General features: G+C 60.8%; 1 protein-coding gene and 1 long non-coding RNA gene across 29 annotated transcripts; one reads left to right on the forward strand and one right to left on the reverse strand.

The window, feature by feature from the left end:
• The first annotated feature begins 256 nt into the window (after nt 1-256).
• On the forward strand, nt 257-27,023 carry TTLL10 (tubulin tyrosine ligase like 10). 28 transcript variants are annotated; one of them, XR_010937688.1, is made up of 16 exons: nt 262-392; nt 8,751-9,019; nt 9,776-9,841; nt 11,804-12,116; nt 12,663-13,401; nt 14,097-14,168; nt 14,666-14,751; nt 15,086-15,305; nt 16,198-16,369; nt 16,886-17,026; nt 17,163-17,289; nt 21,805-21,873; nt 22,630-22,798; nt 23,485-23,601; nt 23,962-24,055; nt 24,370-24,413. XR_010937688.1 is itself a non-coding variant. In XM_067717036.1 (16 exons), the coding sequence occupies exons 2-16, from the start codon at nt 8,837-8,839 to the stop codon at nt 25,269-25,271; spliced, it is 2,427 nt and encodes an 808-aa protein (XP_067573137.1). In that variant the 5' UTR covers nt 262-392; nt 8,751-8,836; the 3' UTR covers nt 25,272-27,023. The 28 variants fall into 28 exon arrangements, 24 of the variants coding, with proteins under 24 accessions (XP_067573214.1, XP_067573137.1, XP_067573067.1 ...); XM_067717036.1 differs by lacking the exons at nt 17,163-17,289; nt 21,805-21,873; nt 22,630-22,798 and adding an exon at nt 25,175-27,023 and having other exon boundaries at nt 12,824-12,956; nt 13,072-13,190; nt 13,272-13,401; nt 23,962-24,024; nt 24,370-24,884; XM_067716966.1 differs by lacking the exons at nt 17,163-17,289; nt 21,805-21,873; nt 22,630-22,798 and adding an exon at nt 25,175-27,023 and having other exon boundaries at nt 12,663-13,190; nt 13,272-13,401; nt 23,962-24,024; nt 24,370-24,884.
• Nucleotides 8,455-14,956, reverse strand: LOC137212934 (uncharacterized). The gene is made up of 3 exons (XR_010937713.1): nt 14,703-14,956; nt 9,729-9,833; nt 8,455-8,698 (listed from the first exon to the last, which is right to left on the reverse strand). It is a non-coding gene; the product is annotated as an uncharacterized lncRNA (long non-coding RNA).
• Nucleotides 27,024-27,355: the final 332 nt, after the last annotated feature.

Consider the following 27,355-nt stretch of genomic DNA (forward strand, 5'->3'; position numbering starts at 1 on the left):
GCCGCTGCGTCACTAGTTGCCTCCCTCCCGGCCTATGGGAGCCCGGGGGACACACCTGTCGGCCGCCAGGAGTGGAGATTGGTCGGGCCCAGAGCAGACACCTGCGTGGGGAGGGGGGAGGCCCTACATGTAAGGCGAGCCGGGGCCTCGCTGCCTCTTCCCTGCCCTGCCCCGCACCACCTCCATTGTTCCCAGTCGCTCTCAGAACTTTCCCCAAAGGCCCGGCGAGCCGTCCACTGCACACGCGTGGACCTCGGGTTCCTTTGTGCGGAGCCTCCGAAGAGGGCGGCGGGCCGCGGGTCTCCCCAGGCAGCAGGCGTCCCACCTTGGCTGTGGGCAGGTCGGGCTGAAGCCAGACCTGGGCGCCCAGGCCACGGACCAGGGGCTGACAGGTACTCGGGGCGACCAGCACCAAGGCTTCCCTGGCGTCCGCGCAGAGGCCCGGTGGGTCCCAGGTGCAGGGACGGGGCTGGGCTCGGGCCGAAGGCAGGGGTGGGAGCGGCCTCCCACCCTCGTCCTCCAGGCCCAGATCCTGTCGGGGCAGGTCAGTGCGGGAGGTGGAGGTGGGGGAGCCTGAGGGCGCCACCCTGGGCCGAGGGCCTCCCCCGGCACCAGCACTGTGGGCCCCTGCGCCGCCCACCCAGGGAGGATGAGGGCGAGCGACGGTGGCAGTGGCCCATCGGGCCGCAGCGTCCGGCGGGGCCAGGGCTCGGGGAAGGGGGGCCCTTCCTCTGCGCGAACGTGGGCCCCGGGGCCGGGTGCGCCGGGGATGCAGGGCGTGGAGCCGCCCCGCGGCCCAGGGCGGTCAGGGTGCACAGGCCACGTCCGCAGCGCCAGCACCGGCCGGTGGGGGTCTTCCCGCCCGGCCAGAGGGCAGACTGGGCTTGCCAGCTGCGGGTTCCCGCCTTCCGCCCGCCACAGGACGTTCTGGAAAGCCCTCTCCCGGGTCGGCCACTGAAGTCCCGGTGCTGAGGCGTCTCTTCGCCCGCAGCCGGCTGCTGGGAAGGCCTGAGACGCGGGGGCTCTGGCCGTGGGTCTCCGTGCGTCTGCTCCCGGGCAGGGCTCGGTTTCGCCAGTGGCCACGCTGGTGCCGGCCGGAGCGCGGGCCGGAGCCGGTCTGGCCCGGATTCGCGCTCTTCCTCACCTGCCCCCGTCTGAGGAGGTGCAGGCTGGCCCCCGCCCACGACTCGGTGACCGGGGTCAGGTCCAAAGTCTGTTCTAAAGATCCTCCACCTAAGCTCGAAATAGCAGCCTCTGCAGCAGCCACGCGAGCACCGTCCCGGAAGGGCGGCCGCGCTGCCCCGGCCGAGCACACCGAGCCCTGAGTGAGGTGGCGCGCGAGCTGCTCTCCCAGCCCAGTCGTTGGCTTTCTTCCGCAGTTTTGAAGCTTAGGAGATGATAACCTCGATGTGACAGAAGGCTAGCTCTCTCTGAGGCATAATATAGGGTTCATTGTTCCTGATGAACGAAGCTTCTAGGGCAGAAGGACAGGCTGTTTTAATTAATCCACTGGGAGCATTTTAGGCCTTTTTAGGCTGAGCATCTAGAAAATAGGTCGGTTTGGTTTTCTTTTACTTTTGTCTAGTAACTCAGATGAAATGCTTCAAAGTTAGAGCCATTGGCAGCACGCTGAATTGGGCAAAAGAAGTTCTGCATTTCTGAAAATACAAAGCACCATAAAATATGGACGCAGCCCACTGTGCCTTTGCAGACGCGTTGGTCATCTGCAAATACCTTCTTTGCAAAATCCGTCTGGTGAACTTAGGAGACGGCAAAACAGCCCGTGGAAGCCGCCAGCCTCCTGAGGAGCCTGCTCTGGCCTCCGGTGTGGGGAGGGCGCCCCGAAGGGCCGAGGCGGGGAATGGCGGCCTGGCCTCAGACGCGCCCCAGCGTCGCCTGCTCCGCGCACAGGGGTTGGGTTTCTGTGCTTTGTTCTCTGTGCGGCCTCACCATTGATTAAGGCCCGTCGGGCAGGTTAACCAGCCTGTTGGTTTTTCATGCTGGGATCGTGTTCCCCACCCCACCCTGTCCTGTGCAGGTGGGTCCTGCTGGGCCGGGCAGGCTGGGCACCCTCCAGGTGGGCTGTTTGCTCTCCAGACAGGAGATGCTCTGATTTCTCGATGTCCCCACCCGAGCCTGGTGGGAATGGTGATGGTTAACCAGACCCCGCACCCAGGGGCCACACGCTGGCTTCACTCCTGCCAACAACTGGCTAAGAAAGCACCGTTGGGGGCACTCAGAAACAGGCTACATTTATTTTCACTTTTCATCTCAGCCAGTGAGACTCGCCAGCCTGCCCCAAGCCACACGGCCGCCCAGGCCCTTGACCCACATGTGAGCTGTGCTGGGGCCCGGCTGGGCCTTGGTCTTTCCTTGTGTATGTACAGGTTCTGGGTTCAGGAGGAGAGTGGGATTCTGTCCTGGGGCTTAAGAGGGAACACTCCGCTGCCCACCAGCCCCAGGTCTCTGCCTCCTAGGGGAGAACATAACAGCCGATACGCTGGCGGGCAGCGGACAGCGGGACTGGCCTGTCCACCTGGCTTGCAGCTGGGCTGGCCGGGGCCTGTGGGGTCTCCCGGGCCCTCGGGGCTCCCCAAGTAGGGCTGGCACGGTGGGCTGGCTACAAGGAGGGATGCTGGGCCCCTGTCCCAACCCTGTAGCCTGGCAGCCAGGAGTGGAGCTGAAACTGAACTCAGCTCTGAAAGTGAAGTCTAAATTGTTTCACTTAGCTCAGAAAAAAGCGAATTGACTTTACGGGTCTGAAGGATGGACACTGAAAGGCAAGGTTGAGCCAGGAGGGGCCAGAGGGGCAAAGGCCTGGATCCCGGCCATGGGCACCACTCTCGGAGCCTGGACGTGGTCACCTGGAGGGTCCGGGCGCCTATGAAGCCCACTCCCCATGCGTGTCCCCCAAGGCCAGGCCTAAGTCAGGTCAGGCCCTGTGAGAAATGTCGCCTGTTCCCGAGCATGAAGCCAGAGAACCGGCTGGACCTGGCTGAGGCCCGGGGCTGGGTGGACGCAGTCTTTGTGGTGGTCGGTCTGGCAGCCTCGGGTCGGGGGGATCAGCACAGGGCCCAGGCCCCCTCCCTGCAGCCTCTGTGTGTGGAAGGTGCCAGAAACCTTGAGAAGCTGCCCTGGCCAGCTCTCCAGGCCTGCGCGCCGCCTGCACGGGGACAGTCCCCCAGGGCAGGGGGCCGGGGGCCTGGCAGCTCCCTGCAGGGGCCCCCGGTGTGGACCCTGAGAAGGGCAGGGCCCCACCTGTCCTGGGGTGACTGCGCGATTGGCTTGGCCGCCGCAGGCACCTGGGGGTTGTTGCCCTGTATTCTGCCTTTGGGGGCTGCTGTCCCACCTGCTCTGGGGCCGGACCCCAGACCAGTGGGCACACAAGCCACAGTGACCGCCAGGTGCAGTCTGGCCCGGGCTACCCCTCTTGCACCCCTCCTGCAGGCCCAGCACCTCCTCGCCCGCCCCTGGACCTCACAGCCAGCAGCAGTCAGGACCCCAGGGCCACACAACAGTGGGGCGCTGGGGACAGGCTGCTCGGTGAGAGGTGGGGGCCCTGGGCCCTGGCAACACCATCCTGCTTGCTGGTCCCAAAGCTCGTCCACGCTTCTGCCAAGGGCGGGAGGGTGGGCACTGGAGACCGTGCTGGGGCTGCACTCGAGAGACAGAGCCTCATACACACTCGTGCTCACCCAGGACCCCGGGGCTGGGCCTGTCCCTGCATCGGCTCAGCGGGAGGGTCCCGCTCTGCTCCCGCCCCTAGGCCCTGGGCTCCTGTGGGCAAGACACCCTGCCCCCCACAGGCGCCCACCCCATGCCCGGAGCTGGTGGCCCCACTGGGCCGGCCAGGGCTGGCTGGGCAGGGGGTCACCCTGTGGTCCTGGCCTCCGGAGGCTTCTAGGCGCTGCAGCCCCGCCTCCCCCCGGGCTGACCCCCCACACATGGCGCCTGCCTGGCACTGTGGCCTCAGGGCACACACTTGCTCCAGCCCCGGCCATTCCGGGCCCCTCCCCACCTCAGTGCCCTAAGACGCCGTGGCTCCACCCCAGGCTGCTGGGCGCCCCTCCATCGAGTCCCCTCTTCACCCCAGACGGGCGGCCCCCAGACCCCATTCGGGACGGCCATCGCCATCTTACTGGGCAGCATTGGATGGTGCCTGGTCTCTAATACTGCCTGGTAATGATGACGGTGGGGCCCTGCTCGCAGCGACGGGGCCGCCCTCCCCCAGCCTGGCCCCGGGCCCCGGCCTCTCCCCGCGCAGGCCCCACGCCAGCCACAGCCCCTGACACCCACAGTCAGCTCACCCACCCTGTCCTGTCCCAGTGGCTGCCGGGGGGGGGGGCTCTAAGGCAGAAAGTTGGCTTCGGGCAGGCCCCGTCCCCAGGCCCGGACGTGTCTGCGCCGCTTCTCAGCCTCCAGAATCAAAGGCTTCCTGCAGCTGCACCGAGTGCCCCGCCCCCAGTGATCCGGGATTAGGATGCTCGGGTTCCGGGCCCTGCCCATGGCGCCCAAGCAGGTGCTGCCACCACCCCTGGCAGGTGTGGGCCGAGTGGAGCGGCGACGAAGGCCTGGGCCCGGGTGGGTGGGCCGCTTCACAGGCCAGCAACGGTCCGCGGCCCCAGGTGCCCTTGGCTCTGGGAAAACAGGGAGCAGCACGCAGGCCTCCCTGCCTGCACCTGGGCCCTACCTGCGGGCTGTGGGGCGCCCACGTCCGTCCCGCGTCCTCGGGCCGAGGCACACCTGGGCCTCTGTGGACATCTTACCGGACAGTGCTGGATTTCTCGGCTCGACTCTAACACTGTCTGGTAACGATGTTCAAAGGTGACCCACCACCTGCCGGGAAGTGGCCCGAGGACACGCGGTCCTGAGCTCCTGGACTCCAGAGCTGGGCCGAGCCCCGGGCCAGCTGGGGGACGGGCAGACGGCCTGTCTCAGCTCTGCAGCCCGGCCCAACCAGGGAGGCCTCTGCCGACCGCTGCGGGGCCGGTTCTGCCACATCGGGGCCCTCGGTGCTCCCCAAGGGACTCGGGAGGCTAGGGCCTGAGAAGGGCCGCCAGCCTGCAGGCAGGCTCCTGTGCATCCGCCGTGGCTGGGCCTGGGTTCTCCCCACGGAGTGGCCGGCGGCCTGTCAGCAGCCACACAGAGAAACGCGCCTCTGGCTGGAACAGGGCTGGCAGCAGGCAGCCCCCACTTTCCCTTCCCGGGCCCTCCCGTCCACCACACAGGGTCAGATGTCCACTACGGCTGTCCAGGGCACCCCAGCTCACCGCTGGAAGGCGGCCTGCCCTTAGAGGTCCCAGTCAGCTGGGGCCATGGGCGGTCACCCCTCTTACTCCTTCGGTCCACTGGGGACGTGGGGGGGACAAGGGTGTGTCCGGGTGCCTGGAGCAGTGGACGTTCTGTGCTGCTCTCCCCGCCCCCAGCCCCCGCAGTGTCGTAGGCGAGACTGGGAACATTGTCCCAAACCATCAAGGCCGGGATGGTCTTTTGTTTTATCTTTTTGATCTGAAGCCAGGACACCAGCCCCCAGACCTGCTGGCATAGGCACAGGGGTGACCCTTCTGCCCTGGGCCCAGTGGCTCTCCCACAGGAGGAGGCTCTGCCCCTGGCCCGGCTGTTACTCATTAACCGGCCGAGGGCCGCTCCGAAAGCTGCGAGGGCGCCGCAGCCACCTTGACCCGGGACCGAGAGCAGGGACGCCAGGCTGCTCCCCAGCTGCGCCCACAAACACGTGTTTGGGCTGCTGCCCAGACGGGGTCTGCAGGAAAGCCCTCCTTGGAGCAGCCCTGGGCCAGGCCACCAGGGCTCTGGGGCCGCTCCACGGACCAGGAAGCTCTGGGGGTCCTGCCGCTGAGCCCTCCCACTTCCTCACGGTGCGGCGGGACAGGTGGTAGGGGAAGCCCCAGGCGGCTCTGGGGGTCCTGCCGCTGAGCCCTCCCACTTCCTCACGGTGCGGCGGGACAGGTGGTAGGGGAAGCCCCAGGCGGCTCTGGGGGTCCTGCCGCTGAGCCCTCCCACTTCCTCACGGTGCGGCGGGACAGGTGGTAGGGGAAGCCCCAGGCGGCTCTGGGGGTCCTGCCGCTGAGCCCTCCCACTTCCTCACGGTGCGGTGAGACAGGTGGTAGGGGAAGCCCCAGGCCCTCCCAGAAGGGCCGCCGATGAGCCTGCCTGCACCAAAGCCTGCCGATGGGTGTCTTACCAGACACGGTTAGATCTGCTCCTTCTGTCTAATACTGTCTGGTAATGCCGTCCATCCACGGCCTGATCGCCACCGGAGGAGGGGCTGCTCACCGGATGCCTGGTGGAGGGGAGGCCGGGGTCCGTGGGTCCCAGCAGTGGGCCTGAGCCGGCTGTACACTCCTGCCCAGGCGCAAGCCCTCGTGTGCCCCCAGGGCACAGGCCACGCCTGACCACCCACAGCCCCCGTGTCCCTGACTGGGGGAGCCCTGTGACGCCCCACAGGGGATTTCTGTCGCAGACACAACAGACTGTTGGTGTTATAGTGGGGGGGCTCCACGGGCGGTGGGCCCCACGCTGAAGGCTGGCGAGCAGTTGGTGCAGCCCCCGTGCTGCTGGCACTGCCACTGGGCCGCAGGCAGCCGCATCCCTGGAGCCCCCAGGAGCCTCTCCAGGAAGGTACCCTCATCCCTTGCCACCCCACACCCACACCAGGCAGGGGCGGTGGGTAAGGGGGACAGGACAGAAGCAGCCCTGGCCCCAAATCCCCAGCCCAGGCCGTGGAAGGGTGCCCGTGGCTGGCAGTGCCCAAGAGACGCCCCAGGATGCCCTCTCCCCAACCCCAGGTGGCACCAGAACCCTGGAGGGTGCTAGGTGTGGAGACCCCACAGGTGAGACCCCTCTTCTTCCTTCCCCTGGGTCCCCACAGGACCGACTCAGGACCTGGGCGGTCGGGGGACTCTCCAGGTGCCGGGCCAGGCTGTCACCCATGCACGCTGGGCAGAAGGCCTGGCAGCCCCTGCCCGCTCCCTTCTACCCACAGAGGCTCAGCAAGACGTCCTCTGTCTACAGCTGCCTCCCAAACCAAACTTCCGGATGCCGGTCCCACCCCTGGCCTCGTGGGACCAGCCCCTTCTTCCCCTGAGAATTCCAAGGAGGTCCTAGGGTCCCAACCCACGGCTTCGCAAAGGCCTGTCTGATGCCTCCGACCCAGGGCTCCGCAGCCACAGCCAGGGCGGAGGGGACCGTCCCTCCTCCCTCCTCCCCGCCTTCCCTCCGTCCTCAGCACCCACTCTTTCCTGAGCGCCCTCTGGGAGCCGGTGCAGTTCCAGACACTGGGGGTTGGGGGGGGATGTCCCTGAGAGGGGGGTCACAGGCAGCAAGGAGGCTCCGCGCAGGACGAGTCAGCTGCAGGGGCTGCCGGTGCTGCAGAAGCCAGGGCAGTAGAGGTGGCAGCAGGGTGGGGGTGGGGTAAGGGCGGCCCAGAAAGGTCTCTCTGAGCAGGTGGCCAAGCGGGAACCATGCAGGAGCCCAGCAGAGGGGCCCAGAGGCCGCACGGGGGCCGGTGAGGAGAGCTTCCTGTTCCAGCCCTGGCAAAGGCACCAACTCCCCGTGGGGAGCCAGGGCCTGAGCTGCCTGGGAGACCCGCACCACAGCTGCAGGAGGGGTGCTGGGCCTTTACCCAGCAGGGCTGGACCGCCCCGTCTGCCTCCAGGCACTGGGGCCAAGCCCAGCCAAGCCCGGTGGCACCCGGGGAGAGGCATCCGCCCTGCGGGGCGGCCGGTTAATGATTGGCTGCCTTGTTCGGGGTTGTAGATGCCACCGATGGCCCAGTCCCAGGCCGTCGCGGGAAGGGCTGCCCCGGGCTGGCGCCCACACCAGTGTTTCGGGTTATACGGCAGCTTTTGAGTTTGAGCTCTCGCTGTCACCACGTGGGCAGGGGGCCGCCTCCCCAGAACCCACGGGGAGTCATAGGGCAGCAGGGTGGTGGGCTGGCCCAGCTCCTAGGGGTCTGGGCCTCTAGAAGGGATGGGGAGTGGGGCACGGGCTCTGGGGGAGGACGACCTGGGGGTTCTGAAACTCTGTGCTCAGGCCAAGGGGAAGACAAGTGGCCTGCAGGTGACCAGGGGATCCACTGCCCGCCCCGGGTGCTGCACCCAGCAGGCCCAGGCAGGGGGCCACCAGCTCCTGAGGTCAGGCTGCCTGCCCCTCAGTCCAGGACTTGGCTGGAGGAGCTCTCCGCCCCTCCAGAGTAACCGACAGCTACCCTCAGGCAAAGGGGTGTCAGACCACAGTGCAGCAGAACGGAGCCCTGCAGGCCCCCAACACCTGGTGCAGGCAGGCACACAGGTGGGAGTGCGTCAGCCTCTGAGCGGGGTCAGGGAGGCCTCCCCACAGTGGGGAATGCCACCCGGGACCCTTAAAGTGAGGGGGCGCTTAAGGGGTGCATTAATTTTCTGGGGCAGCCACAGCAAATTACACAAACTCGGTGGCTTGAAACAACGGAAATGTATTCTCTCACGGTTCTGGAGGCCACCTGCTCCCTCCGGAGGCTCTGGGGCGGGTCCTTCCTGCCTCTCTCAGCCTCTGGGGCTCCAGGCGTCCAGGAGCTTGTGGCCGCATCCTTCCGGCCGCTGCCGCATCTTCAGTTGGCTTCTCCCCTCTGTGTCTCCTCCGCTCTCCCTCCCTCTCCCGAGGCCACTGGTCGCTGGATTTAGGGCCCATCAGATAATCACATCTGCAAAGACGATTTTTCCAAGTAAGGTCACACGGCACTTTCTGGGCCTTAGGACGTGGACACACATGGCACGGGGACCACCATCCACCCTACAAGAAGCAAGTGAAGGCTCCCTAAGGAGAGACACCCTGGTGACCCATGCAAGGCTCTGGAGGACAGAGGCAGGGGGCCATGCAGGGCAGCCAGCGGCCCTCCCACATGCCCTGGCCTCCCAGACCTGGGCGTGAGCTCCTCTCAGCCCCTTGCGGAGGCACGGGTTTGCTGAGCGCCCACTTTCTGTTCTGTAAAGAGGCCGTGGTAAGGGGAGATGAAATAACACAGGTAAAGCACACTGAGCACACAAACATAATGGGTCAGGCCTGGGGGCCTGGCACAGATCTGGGGATCCTGAGAAGGCTCGGGAATGTCCCGGGAGGACGGAGGACCCAGGTGGGGGCGGTGCCCATGCCACCCCTCCTCCAGCCTTGGCCGCTGCCCCTGGTGCCCGGCCTCCTGCCCTTCCCCATCCACCTGCTCCCCTCTGGGCCACTGGGTCATGGTTGCTAGGAGACAGTTGCTTGGTCACCACTGTTGTTTCCCTGGCACAGGGCTCACACCACCTTGTCGGGCAGGCAAGAGGGGCAAGCGGGCCACCAGCGGGGGTCCTGGCTGGCCCTGAGGGCTGGGGCCTACCGTCCCTTGCCCCGCCCAGCCCCCTGGCCCCAGGAGCCCTGTGGGTCCTCTCGGGACTCTGCCCAGGAGCGTGAGGGAGGCGAGCGAGGGGAGCGGACGGGTGCCTGGCTGGGCAGAGACCCCCAGGCCAGGCTGAGCAGGGCAGGCCTCCGGGCGTGGCGGCCCCTCAGGACCAGCTCCTTTGCTCAGGACCAGGTCTGTCTCCCAGGACCGACCCCCAGAAGGGACGGCCTCCTAAAGTCTGTGGGGACCCACGTCCCCCCAGACAGCTCAGCCCTGGCCAGAAGGCACCAGCCTGACGAGCAACGAGAGCACCTCCTGAGCCCCGCGTCCCCAGACGTGTATTTGGAGGACGGACCTGGCAGGACACGGGTGTCACCTCGTTTTCCTGGATGTTTCCTTCAGGTTCACGAGGGTTTTCCATTCATCACACCGGAGCGCCATTTCCCGCCAGACTTTTTACCTGACCAGGTAAAAAGTTTATTTAAAAATTCGTTATAAAGTTGTTTCCACCGACCCCTCCCTGCAGTCCTCGCGGAGGGCCTGGTGCCGTCACCCCCCCACCCCCGGGCAGGGCCACTGCAACCCGAGCTTCACCACCATTGATAACGGTTCGGGAACACCTTTCAGCACAAAGCTTGCTATTTAGAATTAGTCCGTCAGAGAGACTCTGAGAAAGGCAATTGCTCGGCAAAGGCTCTGACCCCTGACCCCGCCCGCAGCCCCGCAGGCCACCATGTCCTGCAGCCCGGGGCACCCGCACCGCGTCCACCACACGCGTGCACGCCCAGAGTAAGGATTCTTTTTCTTAATTTCTGTTAACTTGAATGACAAGAAATAGTCATTCATGGCCTGTTTAATTCTTCGTGGAAGAAATAAGATATCAGAGTTAAGACAGGCAAACAGAGGCACAGGCTTACAAAGCTTGCTCTGAAATCCGGCAACTCCGTGCCCACCTCCCGGCTCCCGTTTCCGGGAGCGCTCGCTGCTGGGTCCGGGTTACCCCGCAGAAGTTACCCTTTGCTGGGCTGTGGGGGCCGGGGCTCCCTCCCACCCCCCACATTCACGCTGTAACCCCCAGTAACGCTCCTTGCAGGCGGGTCACTGCCCTGCTCGGCACCGGCCTGGCCCTCTCCGGCCTCACCATCGTCACACAGGCCCTCCTCCAACATGGGTGACCAGGCAGCTGTGTGCATGTGTCACACAGGCCACTGGTACTCCCAGCCCACTCTGCAGGTGGGGAAACCAAGGCACAGAGCTGATCCACACCACAGCCCCAGCTTCCTTTCCCAGGTCCGGCTCAACTGGGGAATTCCCTGAGGGGGGTCTGAAGACCTCCCACCACGCTGGGCGGCTCACAGGAGCCTTGCCTCCGGCTCTGAGGTGTCTCCGGCTCCGCTGGGTGCCTTTCCTTCTTTACATTCTCCTTTCCAGCACACTTCCTCGCCTTGAGCTTCTCACGAGGCTGTGCTGCGTATTTCCATGAGCTCGTCCACCTTGTCTGTCCCTTTGTTCTAACCGTCCAGTCCTGCCCCAGCGTATTCCCAGGGCTGCGTCCCCTGCCTCGGGCTCCGCCACCACCCCCACCGCCCGGCCTCTCCTCGCAGGGCCCTGTTTCTCTGTCTCTGGGCGTCAACCTGTCGCTCACACCTGGGGGCCTCCATCAGATGTCTGTTGACTCAGTGGCCGCTCACGTGGGAGTGCTGGGGCAGAGTACTGACCGTCATCCTCCTTGGGGGCCCCCATCCCCAGCAAGGTGCGGGTCTCCCAGGCAACGCGGAGGCCCACGCGCACACGCACGTGCGCACCCTCCCCGTGCTCAGCAGGCTCCTATCCCCCCCCGCCCCCCCCCTCCCCCGCAGTCATGCTGGGCGGGGTCCAGCGGCCACAGAGGAGCCCTCCCGTTCTGGGTGGGGCAGGGCTGGGGAGGAGACGCTTGGCAGGGGGGTGAGAGCCTCCCCGCGCCCCGCCCCGCACCCAGGCCCTGTAACCACGTTGACAGCTGTTCCCAGTTTACCCTCTTCTGTCCTAAGTGGGGACAAAGGTCTTGGCCAGCATCTCTTGGGTGACCGGCTGGTTTGTTTGCAAAGCGACTGTCCTCTTTGGAGGGCAAGCTGCCAGCCCCTGGCATGCAAATGCAGGAGCCCCTCTCTGCCTGCCAGCTCCCAGGGTACTGGCCTTTCCACTGCTTGTGTTTCTTCAATCTTTCGGAAAATCCTAGCCTCCCAAGCAGCCCCCAAACTGGGAAGGACCTGTCAAGGAATGGCTAAAACTCCCTAAAATGTTCCCGAGTTAGCCACACAGGAAAGGAGCCCTAGGGAGGCATCATCCTCAGGGCGGGGCCTCCTCATGGCCCTGTCCTGACTCTGGGAGGGGACTGCTCAGGGCTGCCGCCCCCCAACCCCGCAGGCCTGACAGCAGCCCTCCTAACAGCCGGCAGGGAGGCCAAGCGCAGAGATGCCGACACCAGATGGACAGTCCCTGCAGGCCCCACAGTCACCACAGAGACGGGAGCCACCCACAAGAGGAAGCCCAAATCCAGGACGCTGGGCAGCACCCCTCCCCGGGCAGGGAGGGCCTGACTGCGTGCCCAGTTCAAGGGCTAGGACCACGGGCCGCCCAAAGGGCCCGCAGAGGGGTGGGGGCCACGTCTTCCCAGAGGTGCCCCCTCACCAGTGCCCCAGCGCCTGCGGCCCGCAGCCGCACCCACTTCCTCCACTGCCAGGGACCACCTCCTTGGACCCAGGTTGGCACAAAGAGAGGCAAGCGGTCAAGGATGGCAGGGGTCCGGCGGAGCCGCCCCTGGGCACCAGGTGTATGCAGCCAGGGCCTCCCCAGGGACAGGCACCCCATCCCCAGGAAGGCCTTCTCACGGGGGGACCACACAGCCATGCCCGGGGAGAGGGGCCAGCAGGAGGCCATGTGCTGGGTGTGGGATCTGGGCCAGCCGAGTAGGGCAGAGGACAGCAGAGTCGGGGTCTGAACAGGCGGAGAGGGGTCTCCCTTGACTGCTGTGGGCCACCCATGACGTCATGATGGACATTGTGACCCCCGCCCTCTGGGCACGTCCCTGCGTCACATCTGCCCCTAGCTCCAGCCTCACACCTCAGTCTCTGCCCCACACAAAGCCCCTGCCGTTGGTAAGGAGGGACCCTGCCCCCTTTCTCCTAGGAGGCCCTCTGATTGGGCCTGAGGCTGGGCTGAGATGGGCCGAGACGGCTGGGGGGACTGCACAGGGGTTCCAGTCAGATTCTGAGTGGACGCCCCCTGTCTGACCCCACCTTGTTCACAGGCTGGGCCCATGAGAGATCAATGGGGAGCCACCGAGAGGAGGGGCTCCTACGTCAGCTAAGCCAGCTGGACCAAGACGCAGATGGGCTCGGGCAGGGCCCAGGGAGGGGCAGAAAAGCCACCAGCTGGGCCAGAGCCTCTGACCACCCACTCTGCCCACAGAGCTGGACGATGCTGACACTGCCAGGCCCCGGGCCGCCCTCCTGGAGAAGCACCCGCTGGAGGGGGAGAAGCAGCGGCCCGGCACCGGGCAGGGCCCCTTCTTCTACATCGGAGGCACCAACGGGGCCGCAATGTGAGTGGGGCCTCAGGCTGGGTCCAGCCCCACCGCCTGCAGGCCCCGGCCCAGCCTCGCTCCGCGGCCCACAACCCCGCGGCCCCCAGGTCAGCGCCGCCCCTCGCCCCTGCAGAATCAGCTCCTATTGCAAAAGCAAGGGCTGGCAGCGCATCCAGGACAGCCGGCGGGAAGATTACAAGCTCAAGTGGTGCGAGGTCAAGTGCAGGGACACCTACTGCAGCTTCCGGGAAGGTAGGGGCGGGGCCAGGCTCAGCGGGCGGCCCTCCACGCGCGCATGCGCGGTCGCACGCTGCCCGGGCTCTGTCGCGCCAGGTGAGCAGCTGCTGTACCAGCTCCCCAACAGCCAGCTCCTTACCACCAAGATCGGGCTTCTCAGCGCCCTGAGGGAGCACGCGCGTGTCCTCAGCAAGACCAGCAAGCTGGCCCCCTGCGCACAGGCCAAGTGAGGATGCCCTGGCCCCCCACCCCGGCGGCGCACCCCGCACCCGACGCGTCAATCGCTGCTCCTGACCGCCCTCCACCAAGTCGGTCCGCCTACCCGCCTTCCCACTGACCCAGCCGCGTACCACCCATCTGTCTCCACCCCCAGTACCGGCCACCATTCCAGCCACCCAGCCCACGGCCCCCCAGCGGTCCTCACACGCTCACCACAGAGCCGCCCACTGGTGTCCTGCATTCAGTCACCACTGCCTACCACACCCACTGCCGTCCACTGCACACCCATTCCTGCCCCTTGGCCCGCCCCTCCCCCCGGAGCCGTGCCCGACCCACTCGATGTGCCCACTCCTCTTCCACTCACTTGCCCGGCCATTCACACGTCTGCCCGCCCATCCAAACAGCCACCTACCATCTGCCTCCCTCGTCCACCCCCCACCAGGCAGGCAGCCACCCACCCACTACCTGGTCATCCACGACACCACCCAATTCTGTCAGCAGTTCTGGTCCAACCCCCTCCAGGCATCCGTCTACCCACCAGACCACTTGCCCATCCACCTACTTCCATCCAAAATCCACTTATCCACACACCACCAGTCTACCGCCAAGCCCCCACCCACTCCCCACCTCTCGACGCCCCCATCCATTCTCCACACACTGAGCAGCCACTCAGGCCAGGTCCTGTGTCCTCCTGGGGTACAGATCTGGAAAGGACACGACACCCGCCCCAGAAGAGCTCATGTGGAGCAGCTCAGGACACCTTGGGCCACAGAGGTAGATTCCCCCAGCCATTCTGCCCTCAACTGAAGGATGGCCTGGTGCTCGGTGAAAGGGGTTACAGGGCATCCCAGGACAGGGGATCCATGCTGACCGCTCATTGCATGCTGGGCACTGTCCTGGCCTGGAGACCCAGCTCTGAACTGACCACTCCCGAAGGCCCAAGAGCAGCAGGGGGAAGAGCAGGGAGGTGGGAGGGGTTGGGAGGTGGGTGAGGCAGCCCGCAGAGAAGCCAGGTGTGCAGAGCCGGAAAAGCGTGCTCCTGGCCAGGGAACAGAAGGTGCAAAGGTTCTGCAGAGGAAAGAGCTGGGGGCCGGGGGTGGGGGTGTGTTTCAGAGGAAACCAAAGAGGGCAGGAGTGCCTGGAGCCCAGCGCAGCTTCCTAGCAGACACTCTCCCTCCAGCCTACCCCAGGTCAGACCCCCAGAATGGCTGACCAAGCTGGGGGAGGGGGACAACCCTCCCAGTGTCTTCCCCACCTCCCTGCTTCCCCAGCGTCCTGAAAATGGAAGACTTTTTCCCAGAGACCTACCGTCTGGACATCAGGGACGAGAGAGAGGCTTTCTTTACCCTCTTTGATGGTGAGAGGCCCCTGGACGCCAGGCCCGCTCTGGGGAGACCGGTGCAGGGCTGGACCAAGGTGGGAGCGAGATTAGGGCGGGGCCAAGGCCCTGGCGAGGCCGAGGTGGGGCGTGGTCAGGGAGTGGAAGGGTGGAGCCAGGGTGGGTGAGGTCAGGGCTGGTGCTGAGTAGATGCTGGGTGGGGGGGGGGTCATGGCCGGACCTTAGTGGAGGCCAAAGCCTGCAGGGGCGGGGCCGTGGCTGGGAGCGGTCAGGGCGGGGCGGGGCGGGGCGGGGGCCAAGGCGGGGCGAGGCAGGGATGGGCGGGGCGAGGCAGGCTCCCTGGCTCGGGTAGCTCTCTCCGCAGAAACCCAGATGTGGATCTGCAAGCCCACCGCCTCCAACCAGGGCAAAGGCATCTTTCTGCTCCGGAACCAGGAGGAAGTCGCCGCCCTCCAAGCCAAGACCCAGAGCATCGAGGACGACCCCATCTACCGCAAGATGCCCTTCCGGGCGCCTCAGGCGCGGGTCGTGCAGAGGTTTTGCGCGTGGGCACCCCGAGGGGCGTTGGCCAGGTGGGGCTGACCCAGGCCCGCTGGTGCCTGTGAGGCTCGTGGGCGTCGCGGGGCCCACAGAGGAGTCCTTGGCGGTGGAAGGCTGCGGTGCTCCCAGCTGGGCCCCTGTGTAGCCAGAAGAGGTGGGGTTTTCACATCCAGTCAGGATCTCAGAGGATATACCCTCCCCCCCCCCAAACACAGGAGGCTCCTGGATGGTGTGGGGCAGGGAGGGCTTGGTCAGCTTGTGCCCCAGCCTGGGTCCTGCACCCTCTGACCTGCAGGGAGCCCGGCTTCTCCCCCATCCCCCACGCATCCAGCTGCAGCCTTCAGGCCCACAGGCAGAGCCGACCACCCCGCCTTGCTCCCTCTGCCTCTGGGAGGGGTCCAGACCCTCAGCCTCACACCAGGGGGCACAGTCGAGCCTGAGAAAGGTCCCTTCGGACTTGCCTATCTGCCAGTGTGGACCTCACTCCTGCCGCAACTGCTGTCTGCCACCCCAAGCAGCTGCTCCCAGCCGCTGGGTCTCTAGACCTACAGCTCTCTCCACTGGGATGTCCCCTCCCTGCCTCTCCAAAGCCACCTGCCCTTCAAGGCCCAAGGTCACCCCTCCCTCCTTCTCCAGGCAGTCTTCCCAGCCCATAGGGCCCAGTCTGCTTCTGCCTCCCAGGCTTCTAGCGAGGGCTGCGCCCTGGGGTGCCCCAGACACACACCAGTGGGCTGAGCTCTAGGGGCCAGGCCCTCCTTCCCAATTCCCTGATGTGTTCAGACTCGGAAATGTCCCCTGACCAGTGGACACTGCGCCCAGCCAGGGTAGGGGACCCACAGCTCACACCTGAGACAGGTAGCAGGGGTGCTGAGGAACTGGCAGGCCCAGGTGGGGGCACGGGCCAGACTAACCACGCCTCCCCAGGTACATCCAGAACCCGCTGCTGCTGGATGGGAAGAAGTTCGACGTGCGCTCCTACCTGCTCATCGCCTGCACCATGCCCTACATGGTCTTCTTCGGCCACGGCTACGCTCGCCTCACCCTCGGCCTTTATGATCCCCATTCCAGCGACCTCTGTGGCCATTTAACCAACCAGGTAAATGCCCCACACAGGTGAGGGCCCTCCCTGCAGCCTTGGACAAAAATCACTGCTCAAGAATGGGAAAAGAATCCAACTGTAGACATGGCCCAAACCCCGAGGTGGCCTGGGCTGCCCCTGCCTGCAGCCAGCACTGCCTCTCACCTTCAGCCTCCGCTGGGCATCCTGGTCAACAGACTGAGAGCCGTGGCCCCGACCCCCAGCTCAGCTCCCTCTGGGTGTGGGTCAGGCCCAGCAGGGGTGGGGGCCAAGGGCAAGGGCCTCCGTGAGGACCTCAGTTCAGGGATGCTGTGGGCAGAGGTCTCTGTGGAAGGGTCTCAAAGGGAGGTGTCTGGGCAGTGGCCCTCCAGGAGGATCTGGGGGTACTTCTCAGGGGCAGGAGGTGCTGGGGCAGGGGCTCGGTGTCCCGAAGGAGCGGGACCCCTGTGGGGTCTCTGGTGGCCGCGTCGGGGTGAGGCTCTTGTCAGGGCCCCCCGTGGGGGCCGGGCCTCCAGGCGCTGCCCTGCCTCCCAGTCCATGCAGAAGAAGAGCCCCCTGTACCTGCTGCTCAAGGACGACACGGTGTGGAGCATGGAGCACCTTAACCGCCACATCAACGACAAGTTCCGCAAGGCCAAGCGCCTCCCCCGGGACTGGGTCTTCACCACCTTCGCGGTGCGTGCGCGCCCCGCCCACACGGCGTTGGGAGGGGCCAGGGGTCGGGACCGTCAGTCCCTGGGTGGGGCTGCCGTTGGGCGTGCGCGCAGCGGTGGGTTCCAGGGACCCTCTCCTCTCCCTCTTTCTGAAACAGATCATTCACACGACACAAAAGTCACTCTGTGAAAGTACAGCTCAGTGGTTTTTGGTGGATTCTCAGAGTTGCAGGATGGTCACCACTCTAATTCCAGAACACAGTCACCTCCGCAGAAAGAAACTCGGTACCCACTGCCCTTCCCAGCCCCTGGCAACTGCTAATCCACTTCCCGTCCCCATGCATTTCCCTGTTCTGGACATTTCATGTCAATGGAATCACATGATATGTGGGTTTTCCTGGCTTCTTTCACTGAGCATAACATTTTCAAGATTCCCTTCGTTTCTTTTTATGACTGAAAACTATTTCATTGTATAAATGGACCACGATTTATTTGGATAAACATTCGTCAGTTGATAGACGTTTGGGTTGTTTTTACTTTTTGTCTATTATGAGTAATGCTGCTATGAATATTCATGAACAGATGTTTTCAGTTCTCTTGGGTATAGGTCTAGGAAGGGAACTGCATGGTCGTAGGGTAACTCATGTTGAACTTTTTGAGGAACTGCCAAACCATTTTCCACAGTGGCTACAAGGTTTCCCATTCCCACCAGCAATGTATGATGGTTCCAATTTCTCTATATCCTTGCCAACACTTGGTATTTTTCTTTTTTTGTTTAATAGTCATCCAGTGGGTGTAAAGTGGTATCTCATTGTGGAGTTGATTTGCATTTTCCTAATGATAATGATACTGAGCATCTTTTTACGTATTTGTCGGCCATTTTTGTATCTTCTTTAGAAAAACTTCTGTTTAGATCCTTTGTTCACTCTTCCTTCTTAGGCTGTAGAGCTCTTTATATATTCTGAATGCTAGACCCTTATCAGATGTGTGATTTGCAAATATTTTCTCCCATTCTGTGATTTCTCTTTTCACTTTCTTGGTAATGTCCTTTGTTTGTCTGTTTCGTTTTGGCCGGGCCCCTCGGCTTGAGGGGCCTTAGTTCCCCGACCGGGGATTGAACCCCCTGCAATGGAAGTGCAGAGTCCTAACCACTGGACTGCCAGGGAAGTCCCCATAATGTCCTTTTTTGCATAGATTTTTATGAAGTCCAATTTATTGATTTTTTTCTTTGGTTATTCATGCTTTGATGTCATATCTAAGAATCCATTGCCATTTCCAAGGTTGTAAAGATTTACATCTATGTTTTCTTCTAAAAGTTTTATAGTTTTAGCTCGTCTTGAGTTAGTTATTGTGTAATGGTGGGAGGTAAGGGTCCAACTTCAGCTTTTTGCATGTGGCTCTCCTGTTGTCCCAGGACCATTTGTCAGAGAGACTGTTCTTGGCGCACTTTTGAAAATCAATTGACCAGATGTGTATGTGTTTCTCCCTGGACTCTCAATTCTATTTCATTGGTGTGTATGTCTATCCTTAAGCCAGCGCCACGCCGTTTCGGTTGCTGTAGCTTCATTCTCTTAATGTGCTGTATTACAGAAATTGATTATCAGGTGTTGAATCACCCTTGCATTTCCGGGATAAATCTCACGCAGGTGTAGCATATTGTCCTTTAAATATGCTGCTGGACTGGGTTTTAGTACTTCACTGAGGATTTATGTGTCTACCCTCATAAGTAATATGGTCCACAGCATTATTTGCTTGTATGTCTGTCTGATTTTGGACATGTTCCCTTCTCTTCTATTTTTGGAGAGTGTGTGAAGAGTTAGTGTTAATTCTTTAAATATATTTGGAAGGATTCACCAGTGAGGCTACCTTATTGTGGACTTTTCCTTTGTGGGAAGAATTGTTATTTTTTTAATTATTACTAACTCAACCTTTATTTGTTAGAGGTTATTCAGATTATCTATTCCTTCCTGGGTCAGACTTATTAGTTTGTCTTTCTAAGAATTTCTCCACTTCTCCTAAGTTGTCTAATTTGTTTCGAATACAGGTACTCATGGTATTTTATGAACAATTGTAATCGTTTTCATAATCATTTTCATCTCTATGTAAGTCTTTCTTTCTTGATTTTAGTAATTTGAGTCTTTTCTCCCCTTTATCTTGTTCAATTTAGCTAAAGGTTTGTCAGTTTTGTTGATCTTTTCAAAGAGCCAGCTTTTGGTTTCATTGATTTTCTCTGTTGCTTTCTATTCTCTATTCCATTAATATCCACTCTAATCTTTATTATTTCCCTCCTTCTTGCTTTGGGTTTAGTTTTGTTTTGGTGTGGTTTGGGTTTTTTGTTCGTTTTTTGTTTTTGTTTGTTTGTTTGTTTTTCTTCTAGTTTCTTAAGGTTGAAGTTTGGGTTATTGATTTGATTTGAGATCTTTCTTCCTGTTTAATGTAGGTGTTTACAGCCATAAATTTCCCTGTGAGCACTGCTTTCACTGCATCCCATAAGATTTTGTGTGTTCTGTTTTCATTTGTTGCTTGTGTGTTAATTTCCACATATTTGTGAATGTTCTAATTTTCTTTCTCTTATTGATTTCTAATTTCATTCCATTGTGGTCAGAAAACATACTTTGTATGATTTCAACCCTTTAAAAAGTATTGGGGGCTTCCCTGGTGGCGCAGTGATTGAGAGTCCGCCTGCCAATGCAGGGGACACAAGTTCGTGCCCCGGTCCAGGAAGATCCCACGTGCCGCGGAGCAGCTGGGCCCGTGAGCCATGGCTGCTGAGCCTGAGCGTCTGGAGCCTGTGGTCCACAATGGGAGAGGCCACAACAGTGAGAGGACCACATACCGCAAAAAAAAAAAAAAAAAGTATTGAAACTTGTTTTATGTTCTAACACATTGTCTATCCTGAAAAATGTTCCACACACACTTGAAAAGAATGTATATTCTACTGTTGGGTGGAGTGTTCTATAGATGTCTTTTAGGTCTAGTTGGTTTATAGTGTTGTTCAAGTCTTCTATTTACTTGTTGATCTTCTGTCTAGTTGTTCTATCATTGAAAATGGGATACTGAAGTCTCCAACTATTATTACTGAATTGTCTATTTCTCCTTTCAATTCTGTCAGTTTTTGCTTCATACATTTTTAGGCTCTGTTGTTAAGTATATGTATGTTTATGATTATTACATATTCTTGACTTATTAGAAAATGTCCTCTTTTTTCTTAATGTCCTCAATTTTTGTCTTAAACTCTATTTTATCTGCTATCAGTATAGATATTCTAGCTCTCTTTTGGTTACTGTTTGCCTGATATATATATATTTTTAATTTTATTTATTTATTTATTTTTGGCTGTGTTTGGTCTTGGTTGCTGTGCACGGGCTTTCTCTAGTTGCGGCGAGCGGGGGCTACTCTTCGTTGCCGTGCACAGACTTCTCATTGCAGTGGCTTCTCTTGTAGCAGAGCATGGGCTCTAGGCACGTGGGCTTCGGTAGTCATGGCATGCAGGCTCAGTAGTTGTGGCTCAGGGGCTCTAGAGCTCAGGCTCAGTAGTTGTGGTGCATAAGTTTAGTTGCTCCGCGGCTTGTGAGATCTTGCCAGACCAGGGCTTGAGCCTGTGTCCCCTGCATTAGCAGGCAGATTCTTAACCACTGTGCCACCAGGGAAGCCCTGATATATCTTTTTTTTATCCTTTTACTTTCAACCTATCTGTGTCTTTGAATCTCAAGTGAGTCTCATAGATAGTGTATGGGGGGGAGGGGAATGCATCCTGACAATCTCTTTTAATTGGAAAGCTTACTCCATTTATATTTAATATAATTACTGATAAGTTAGGATTTACATCTTCTATTTTGCTATTTCTTTCTTTTTGAATTTTATGTATTTTTTTATACAGCAGGTTCTTATTAGTTATCCATTTTATACACATTAGTGTATACATGTCAATCCCAATCTCCCAATTCATCACACCACCACCACCCGTGCCACTTTCTCCCCTTGGTGTCCATACGTTTGTTCTCTACATCTGTGTCTCTATTTCTGCCCTGCAAACCAGTTCATCTGTATCATTTTTCTAGGTGCCACATATATGCGTTAATATACAATATTTATTTTTCTCTTTCTGACTTACTTCACTCTGTATGACACACTGTAGGTCCATCCACCTCACTACAAATACTCAATTTCATGTCTTTTTACGGCTGAGTAATATTCCATTGTATATATGTGCCACATCTTCTTTATCCGTTCATCTGTTGATGGACATTTCCATGGTTTTTAATGAGAACTGGTTGTTGGTCGTATCGAGGAGCCTTTATGATGAGTCGCTTCTCTGTGCTGATTTCAACATCGTCTGTTTGTCTTTGGAAAGTTTGCTTATGCTGTGGTGGATCTTTTTGAGTTTATCCTCCTTGCAGCTCACTGGCCTTCCTGAACGTGTAGATTACTTTTCATCAAATTTGAAAATTTGATGAAAATTTGCTCTCACTGCCATTATTTCTTTAGATGGTCTTCCTGACTCTTCCTCTGCCCTCTTTCTGGATCTCCTTATGCATTTTGGTCTGCTTGACGGTGTCCCACGGGTCTCTGTAGCTTTATTTTTCTTCATTCCTTTGACTTTCTGTTCCTTAGACTAGATAATATCAATTGATCTATCTTTGAACAACTCCAATGGACTGTTGAACCCCTGTAGTGATTTTTTATTTCAGTTCCTATAATTTTCAACTCCAGAATTTCTATTCAGCTCCCTTTTATAATTTCTATCTCTTCACTGGCATTCTCTATTTGGTAAGACATTGTTCTTGTATTTTCCTTTAGTTCAAGTGAGGTCTGCCATGGAACCATCAGACACATCACAACAAATGACTCCAGTTCTTTGCCAGACAGGTCTGTTCTGCTATCTCCAGTACCAAGAACACAGGCTTTTTTCAAGGCACTGAGCTGGGATGCCAGGGGTAAAGTCAGGGCAAGTTAAAATGCTACAAAGCTTGCTGTTCTTACCAAGATTTAAGATTTTACTTGAGTAAACACTCTTCATGTTGCTGGACGCCTTTGGTTAATTTCCAGCATTTTGAGAAGGTTAATTCTGACAAATTTGGCCAGTTTGGGCTGTTTTTATGTTGCCTCTCTTGAACCTGCTCAGCAAAGCTTCTCCCTGTTGTTTCGCTGAAATGCTCACTGGAGTGACCTCTATGCTGTCAAACCCAGGGGTCAGTCCAGCCTTCTTCTCCCTGACCTGTCAGCCAACTTTGGACACAGCTCCTCACTCCCCATGGCTTCCAGGACCTCGTCCACCCCCCCTCCGCCCCCTGTGCTGGCCCCTTGGCTCCGCACTGCTGCTCAGGAGGCCCAGGGCTCAGCCTGGCTCTACTCTTTATCTGCTGTACCCACTGATATCTACTCTTTGTCTTTATCAGACATCGCCTGAGTTTAAATTCCATCTATGTGCTCAAGACCCCACATTGAAACATCCGGCCCTGACCCCTCCCCTGAACTTGAACCCTGGCTCCCAGCACCCCATCTGTAGGCTCACAGATGTCTCAGACTCCATGGGCCTCCTCTCCTTCTCCGCTGATGCGGGCTCCATCCTCCAGAGCCTCAGACCAGATACCTAGGGATAACCCTGCATTCCTCTTTTCACAGCTCACCATCCTTTCATCAATCAACCAGGCTGGCTCTACCCCAGCACAGACCCAGCATCCATTCCACCACCTCGGCTTACACAAGCCACCCATATTTCTCACTGGATCTTTGCAACGGGGCCCTTCAGTCTCTCTCAGCATAGCAGCCAGAGGACCCTATTAGAGCACGGGTCAGATATGCCCTCCTATGCTCCACCCTCCAACAGCTCTGACCTCAGGGTGAAAGGCAAGGTCTTCCCATGTCCCCGAGATGTGACTGGTGCCACTCTGGTCTCATCTCCCACTGCCCTCCTAGCTCACTCGAGCCACAGCAGCCTCACTCTGTTCCTCCAACACCTTGGGCGTGCTCCCACTTACAGCCTTTGCTCTACCCAGGTGTCCCATCCCCACCCCACAGCTCTCCCTTTCAGTCTTCACCCATTGCTCACTCTCTGGCCCACCCAGATCAGACGCCTTTCCACACCACCCAGAACGCCCCACCTCTCACCCTGCTTCATCTTCTCCATCAGCATGTATGGCTTCATGTGCTGTGCAGAGTGCATAACGATTTACACATCACAACTGTTGTCTCTCTCTCCTACGAGTGAGCTGCTCAAGGGCAGAGACTCCTCGTAAGCTCTCTCTACTCTCGACCCCAGTACCTGCCACGCAATAGGAGGTCCACACGTTTGTGAAATGAGTAAAATGAGAGTGAAGGAGTTTCTGGCTGTGAGCCTGTGACCCTGAGAATGTGAAAGTGCAGGCACTGGTGGGAGCGCAGGTGAGGGGTGGGAATGTGGCTGTTCAGGCCTGGAGGGTGTAATCAGGGCCCACAGGTGACATCCTGTCTCCACCCCCCCCACCACCCTACCCACAGAAGCGGATGCAGCAGATCATGGCCCACTGCTTCCTGTCTGTCAAATCCAAGCTCAAGTGCAAGCTGGGCTACTTTGACCTCATTGGTTGTGACTTCTTGATTGATGAAAACTTCAAGGTGCTGCTGAGGCGTCCCGGGGTGGGGTGGGGTGGGCGGGGCCCAGCATGCAGGTGCAGGAGGCAGGGGCCCTCTGTGCACACCCTGACCACTCAGGCGGGCCCCTGGAGCAGGCAGTTATGCACCCTCCCTAGCCCTGGGGGTGGTGTGTCCACAAGGCTTCGCTCTTCCTGCAGCTGGGGCAGCCCCCAAGGCCAGACTCTCAGACCCTCAGAGTCTTAGCACCTTGGGCAAATGGGGGAGTGAGGTCATGGGAAAGAAGTGACCTGCCCGGTCACCGGGCTTAATGGGGACCAGGGCCTCAGCCTCCTGCTGGCCAAGTGGTAGGGAGGGAGGTATGCTGAGCAGTGTTGGGCCCAGGTGTGGCTGCTGGAGATGAACTCCAACCCTGCCCTGCACACCAACTGTGAAGTCCTGAAAGAGGTGATTCCAGGCGTGGTCACGGAGACTCTGGGTGAGGCCCCTACCCAGCCCCCAGGACCCTCAAACCGACCCCTCTGCCTGCCCAACCTCTCCCCAAGTTCAGACATCCACAAACCTAGCTCTCCAGCCCCCGAAAGGCTGCAATGGCAACCCCACCCTCTGCTCAGGCCCCCACCTCCCAGCCAAGGTGATGCCCGCCCACGCCTCACCCCAACCCCTGGCCCATCCCTCAGCCCCGTAAACTCCAGCCCCTGGAACGCCATGCCGGGGAGGCTGGGTGCCCGCCCCTCCCTTCCCCCCACGCCTCCCCCGCCCCAGCCGGGCTCACCCCCAGCTCCTCCCCAGACCTGGCACTCGAGACCTTCCAGAAGAGGCTGCGCGGCCAGAAGATGCTGCCGCTGCTGTCCCAGCGCCACTTCGTGCTCCTGCACAACGGCGAGGCAGACCTGTGGCCGCGCCCGGGGAGCTCCCGCAGCGTCCCCCGCCCGCCGTCGTCGCCGCCCGCCGCGTCCCCCGCTCTCCGCGCCGCCGGCAGGCCGGGCGCGCGCAGGCCCGCACCACGCCAGGGCCCCAGCGGCGCGCCCGGGCGGCCCTCCTCCGCACAGCGGCGCCCCCGGCCTCCGACCCCCGGCCCCGACGGCGCTCAGGGCGGGGACCCCGAGGCCCCGGGCGGCGGGGAGCCGGCGCGGGAGCCTTCCCCGGGGTCGTCGGAGGAGGAGCGCAAGAACGCGGGCCACCGGCGCCCTCGCGGGGGCCTATAAAAGCTGCTTTTTTTGTTACAAACGCGACCTCTGCAGCTGGTCCACGGGTTCCCCGCACACCGGGCCCCGAGACCCCCTCCGGCAGCCTCCCTGCGCCCCGTGAGCCGCTACTCCACTGCTGGGGCCCGTCCCTGGGGGGACAAGAGGGTCGAGGGATGGGGGTGTCTGCCCGGCAGGAAAGGGAGATGAGGCCCCCCGTGCCCCTGACTCTGCCCACCGTGGGCTGCTTCCAGTTCCTGGGCCCCCTCACCTACGGCCCTCGTCCACCCGCCCTGCAATCTCACAACCCACCTGACCTCTACTGCCTGGGTCAGTGGTCCCCAGGAAAGGCGCCCAGTGTCCCCCAGTCAAGGGTCTAGAGCCTCACGGACCCCTCTCGATTCCCATAGGAAGGCTTCCTCACACCCAACATGTTCCTCCGAGCTGCGGTCCCCGCCCTGCCCAGGCTCAGCTCCTTTCTGGGCCTTCGGAACACCAGCGCCCTGAGCTCTCCTCCACCTGCGGCGCCCGGACTCTACAGCAGGCAGAGACCTGCAGAGGCCGGGAGGACCCAGGCTGTGGGTGACCGGCATATGGTCGTGGCAGGACAGCGCCCTGAGGGAAGTGCCGAGCCAGCAGGTCCCTGTGTGCCCTGTGTGCCCAGCCTCAAGGCTACTAGGAGATTCAGGGCCTCTCATGTGTCCACACCCCTGCCACCAAGCGTCCTGGGGCAGCCATAATCCCCTCTCCACCATGGCCTTCCCCACCCCACCCCAGTCCAGACCCCAGGGTCTGGGCAGCCCCATCCCTAGGCCCACCCTAGCTGTCACACCGTCCCCCTGCCCTCACCTCTCCAAACGGTCACCGCCAAGCCACATGCCCTCCTCCTGCCCTGCACACCCTCGCTCAGTACCTCAGCGGGCTCCACCAAGGGGGGAGGGGCCGCCGGGACCCCTGCTGTGCCCTGCATTGGCGTGCTGGTGGGACCCGAGGGGCACCCACCTGTCCTCCCCCGCTGCCCCCCACTCCTTTCCCAGGGATGCAACGGCCACAGCACCGCTAGAGGGCCTCCGGCCAGCCCACTGGAGGTATGCAGCCAGGGAGCCAGGGAGCCAGGGAGAGAAGAGCCAGATGGAAAGCGGGGCTCAGAGAGGTAGAGTCAGTCCTCCCAGGTCACAGAGCCAGTGAGGGGCCCAGGCCAGGGCTCACCTGCCTTGTCACTCACAGCCCACCCACCCTCCCACCACCACTGCACCCCGTCGTCGTCCTGCTGCTGTGGCCCAGAGTGTGGGGTCCCCAGGGCAGGAGCACACTTGTCACTGGGTAACTGGGGTCTGGGAACCCTGAGTCCCCTCCCAGTACGTCTGGTGGTCTCTCCATGAGGGCTCAAGCCCAGCACTGCGTCCTCTGCAGCCTGCTGGCCAGCTCTGTGTCAGAAGACCCGTCTCCATCAGGGAGAGGTGGCCTCCTGGGCGGGCAGAGCACACCCAGGTCTTTGTAAAGCCCACGCCTGTGTCTTCGGGGTCAGGGCCACTTTCCTTGCTGGCATCCAGGACACTACACAGCCATGTCACCTCGGGTCACCCCCGTAACTCGCCCAAGGGGCCTCTAGACCCCATGTCTCATCTCTGAGGCCTCTCCCACCCCCTCCTCACATCCTGCCCACGGGGCCTCTGCCCACGCTGTCCTGTGGCTCACGATGTGGCCCGTGGTGGCAGCAGTGCTGCTCCAGGACCTTCCAGCTCTCCTCCAGCCTCGGCGGGACTGTTCCCCTGCTGGTCAGGGCGGTGTCTACGGAGGCGACCCGATCCTCAGGGAGCAGCTGTCCCTGCCGCCCCCATCATCCCTAGGCCCTGAGTGCGTGCAATGGCCCACAGGACCGTGGTGGGCTAAGAAGTGCATGTCCTGACTGGACCTCCGCCCCCGGGCTCCCCCAAAGCCCTGGACTGTCTGCTGCTCTTGGGCGCCTGGTTACCCCAAGAGCCTGGAGTTCAATAAATGAGGTTTCCTTGCTACTCATTCACCCCAGGGGCGACGGCCACACCCTCACACCCCCATCTGGATCCTCTCCTGCCCCACCCAGCCCCCCATCGGGCTCCAAAGTGTCCTTGCCAGAACTGTGCGGGCTGCCAGGGAGAGGCGGGCAGGGAGCTGAGTCTGGAGCGCTGTCGGCTGTGGGGCACCTGGGCATCTGGAGGTAGAAGGTGCCCCGACATGCAAATGATGTGCTGGGCCCCCTGCAGCAGCTCGAGGAGCAGCCTCAGCAGAGGGGAGGCGGGGGGAAGCGGGGGGGGGGGGAGGGGGCACTCCTAGTGCCTGGGATGGGGCTGCCCAGCACTGCAGCTGGAGCTCGTAATCCTAGGCGAGAGCTGAGGGCCTCTGCCTCCCCTCCCCCTTGTCTGCCTGCTTGGACCCAGCACCACCCCGGGACCCCCACCATCCCTGCAGCCCCCACTGGAGGCCCTCACCCTGGCAGCCACTGGGGCCTCCCTCAGCGCCTGGCAGTCAGGGTTCTGCCCTGGCCAAAGAGCCCACGGAGCCCTGAGGACTCAGAGGACCCCCCTCACACCCCTCTTCCCTGGAACGCGTCT

This window comes from Pseudorca crassidens, chromosome 2 (genome assembly GCF_039906515.1).
Source record: "Pseudorca crassidens isolate mPseCra1 chromosome 2, mPseCra1.hap1, whole genome shotgun sequence".
In the NCBI taxonomy this organism is placed as follows: Eukaryota; Metazoa; Chordata; class Mammalia; order Artiodactyla; family Delphinidae; genus Pseudorca; species Pseudorca crassidens.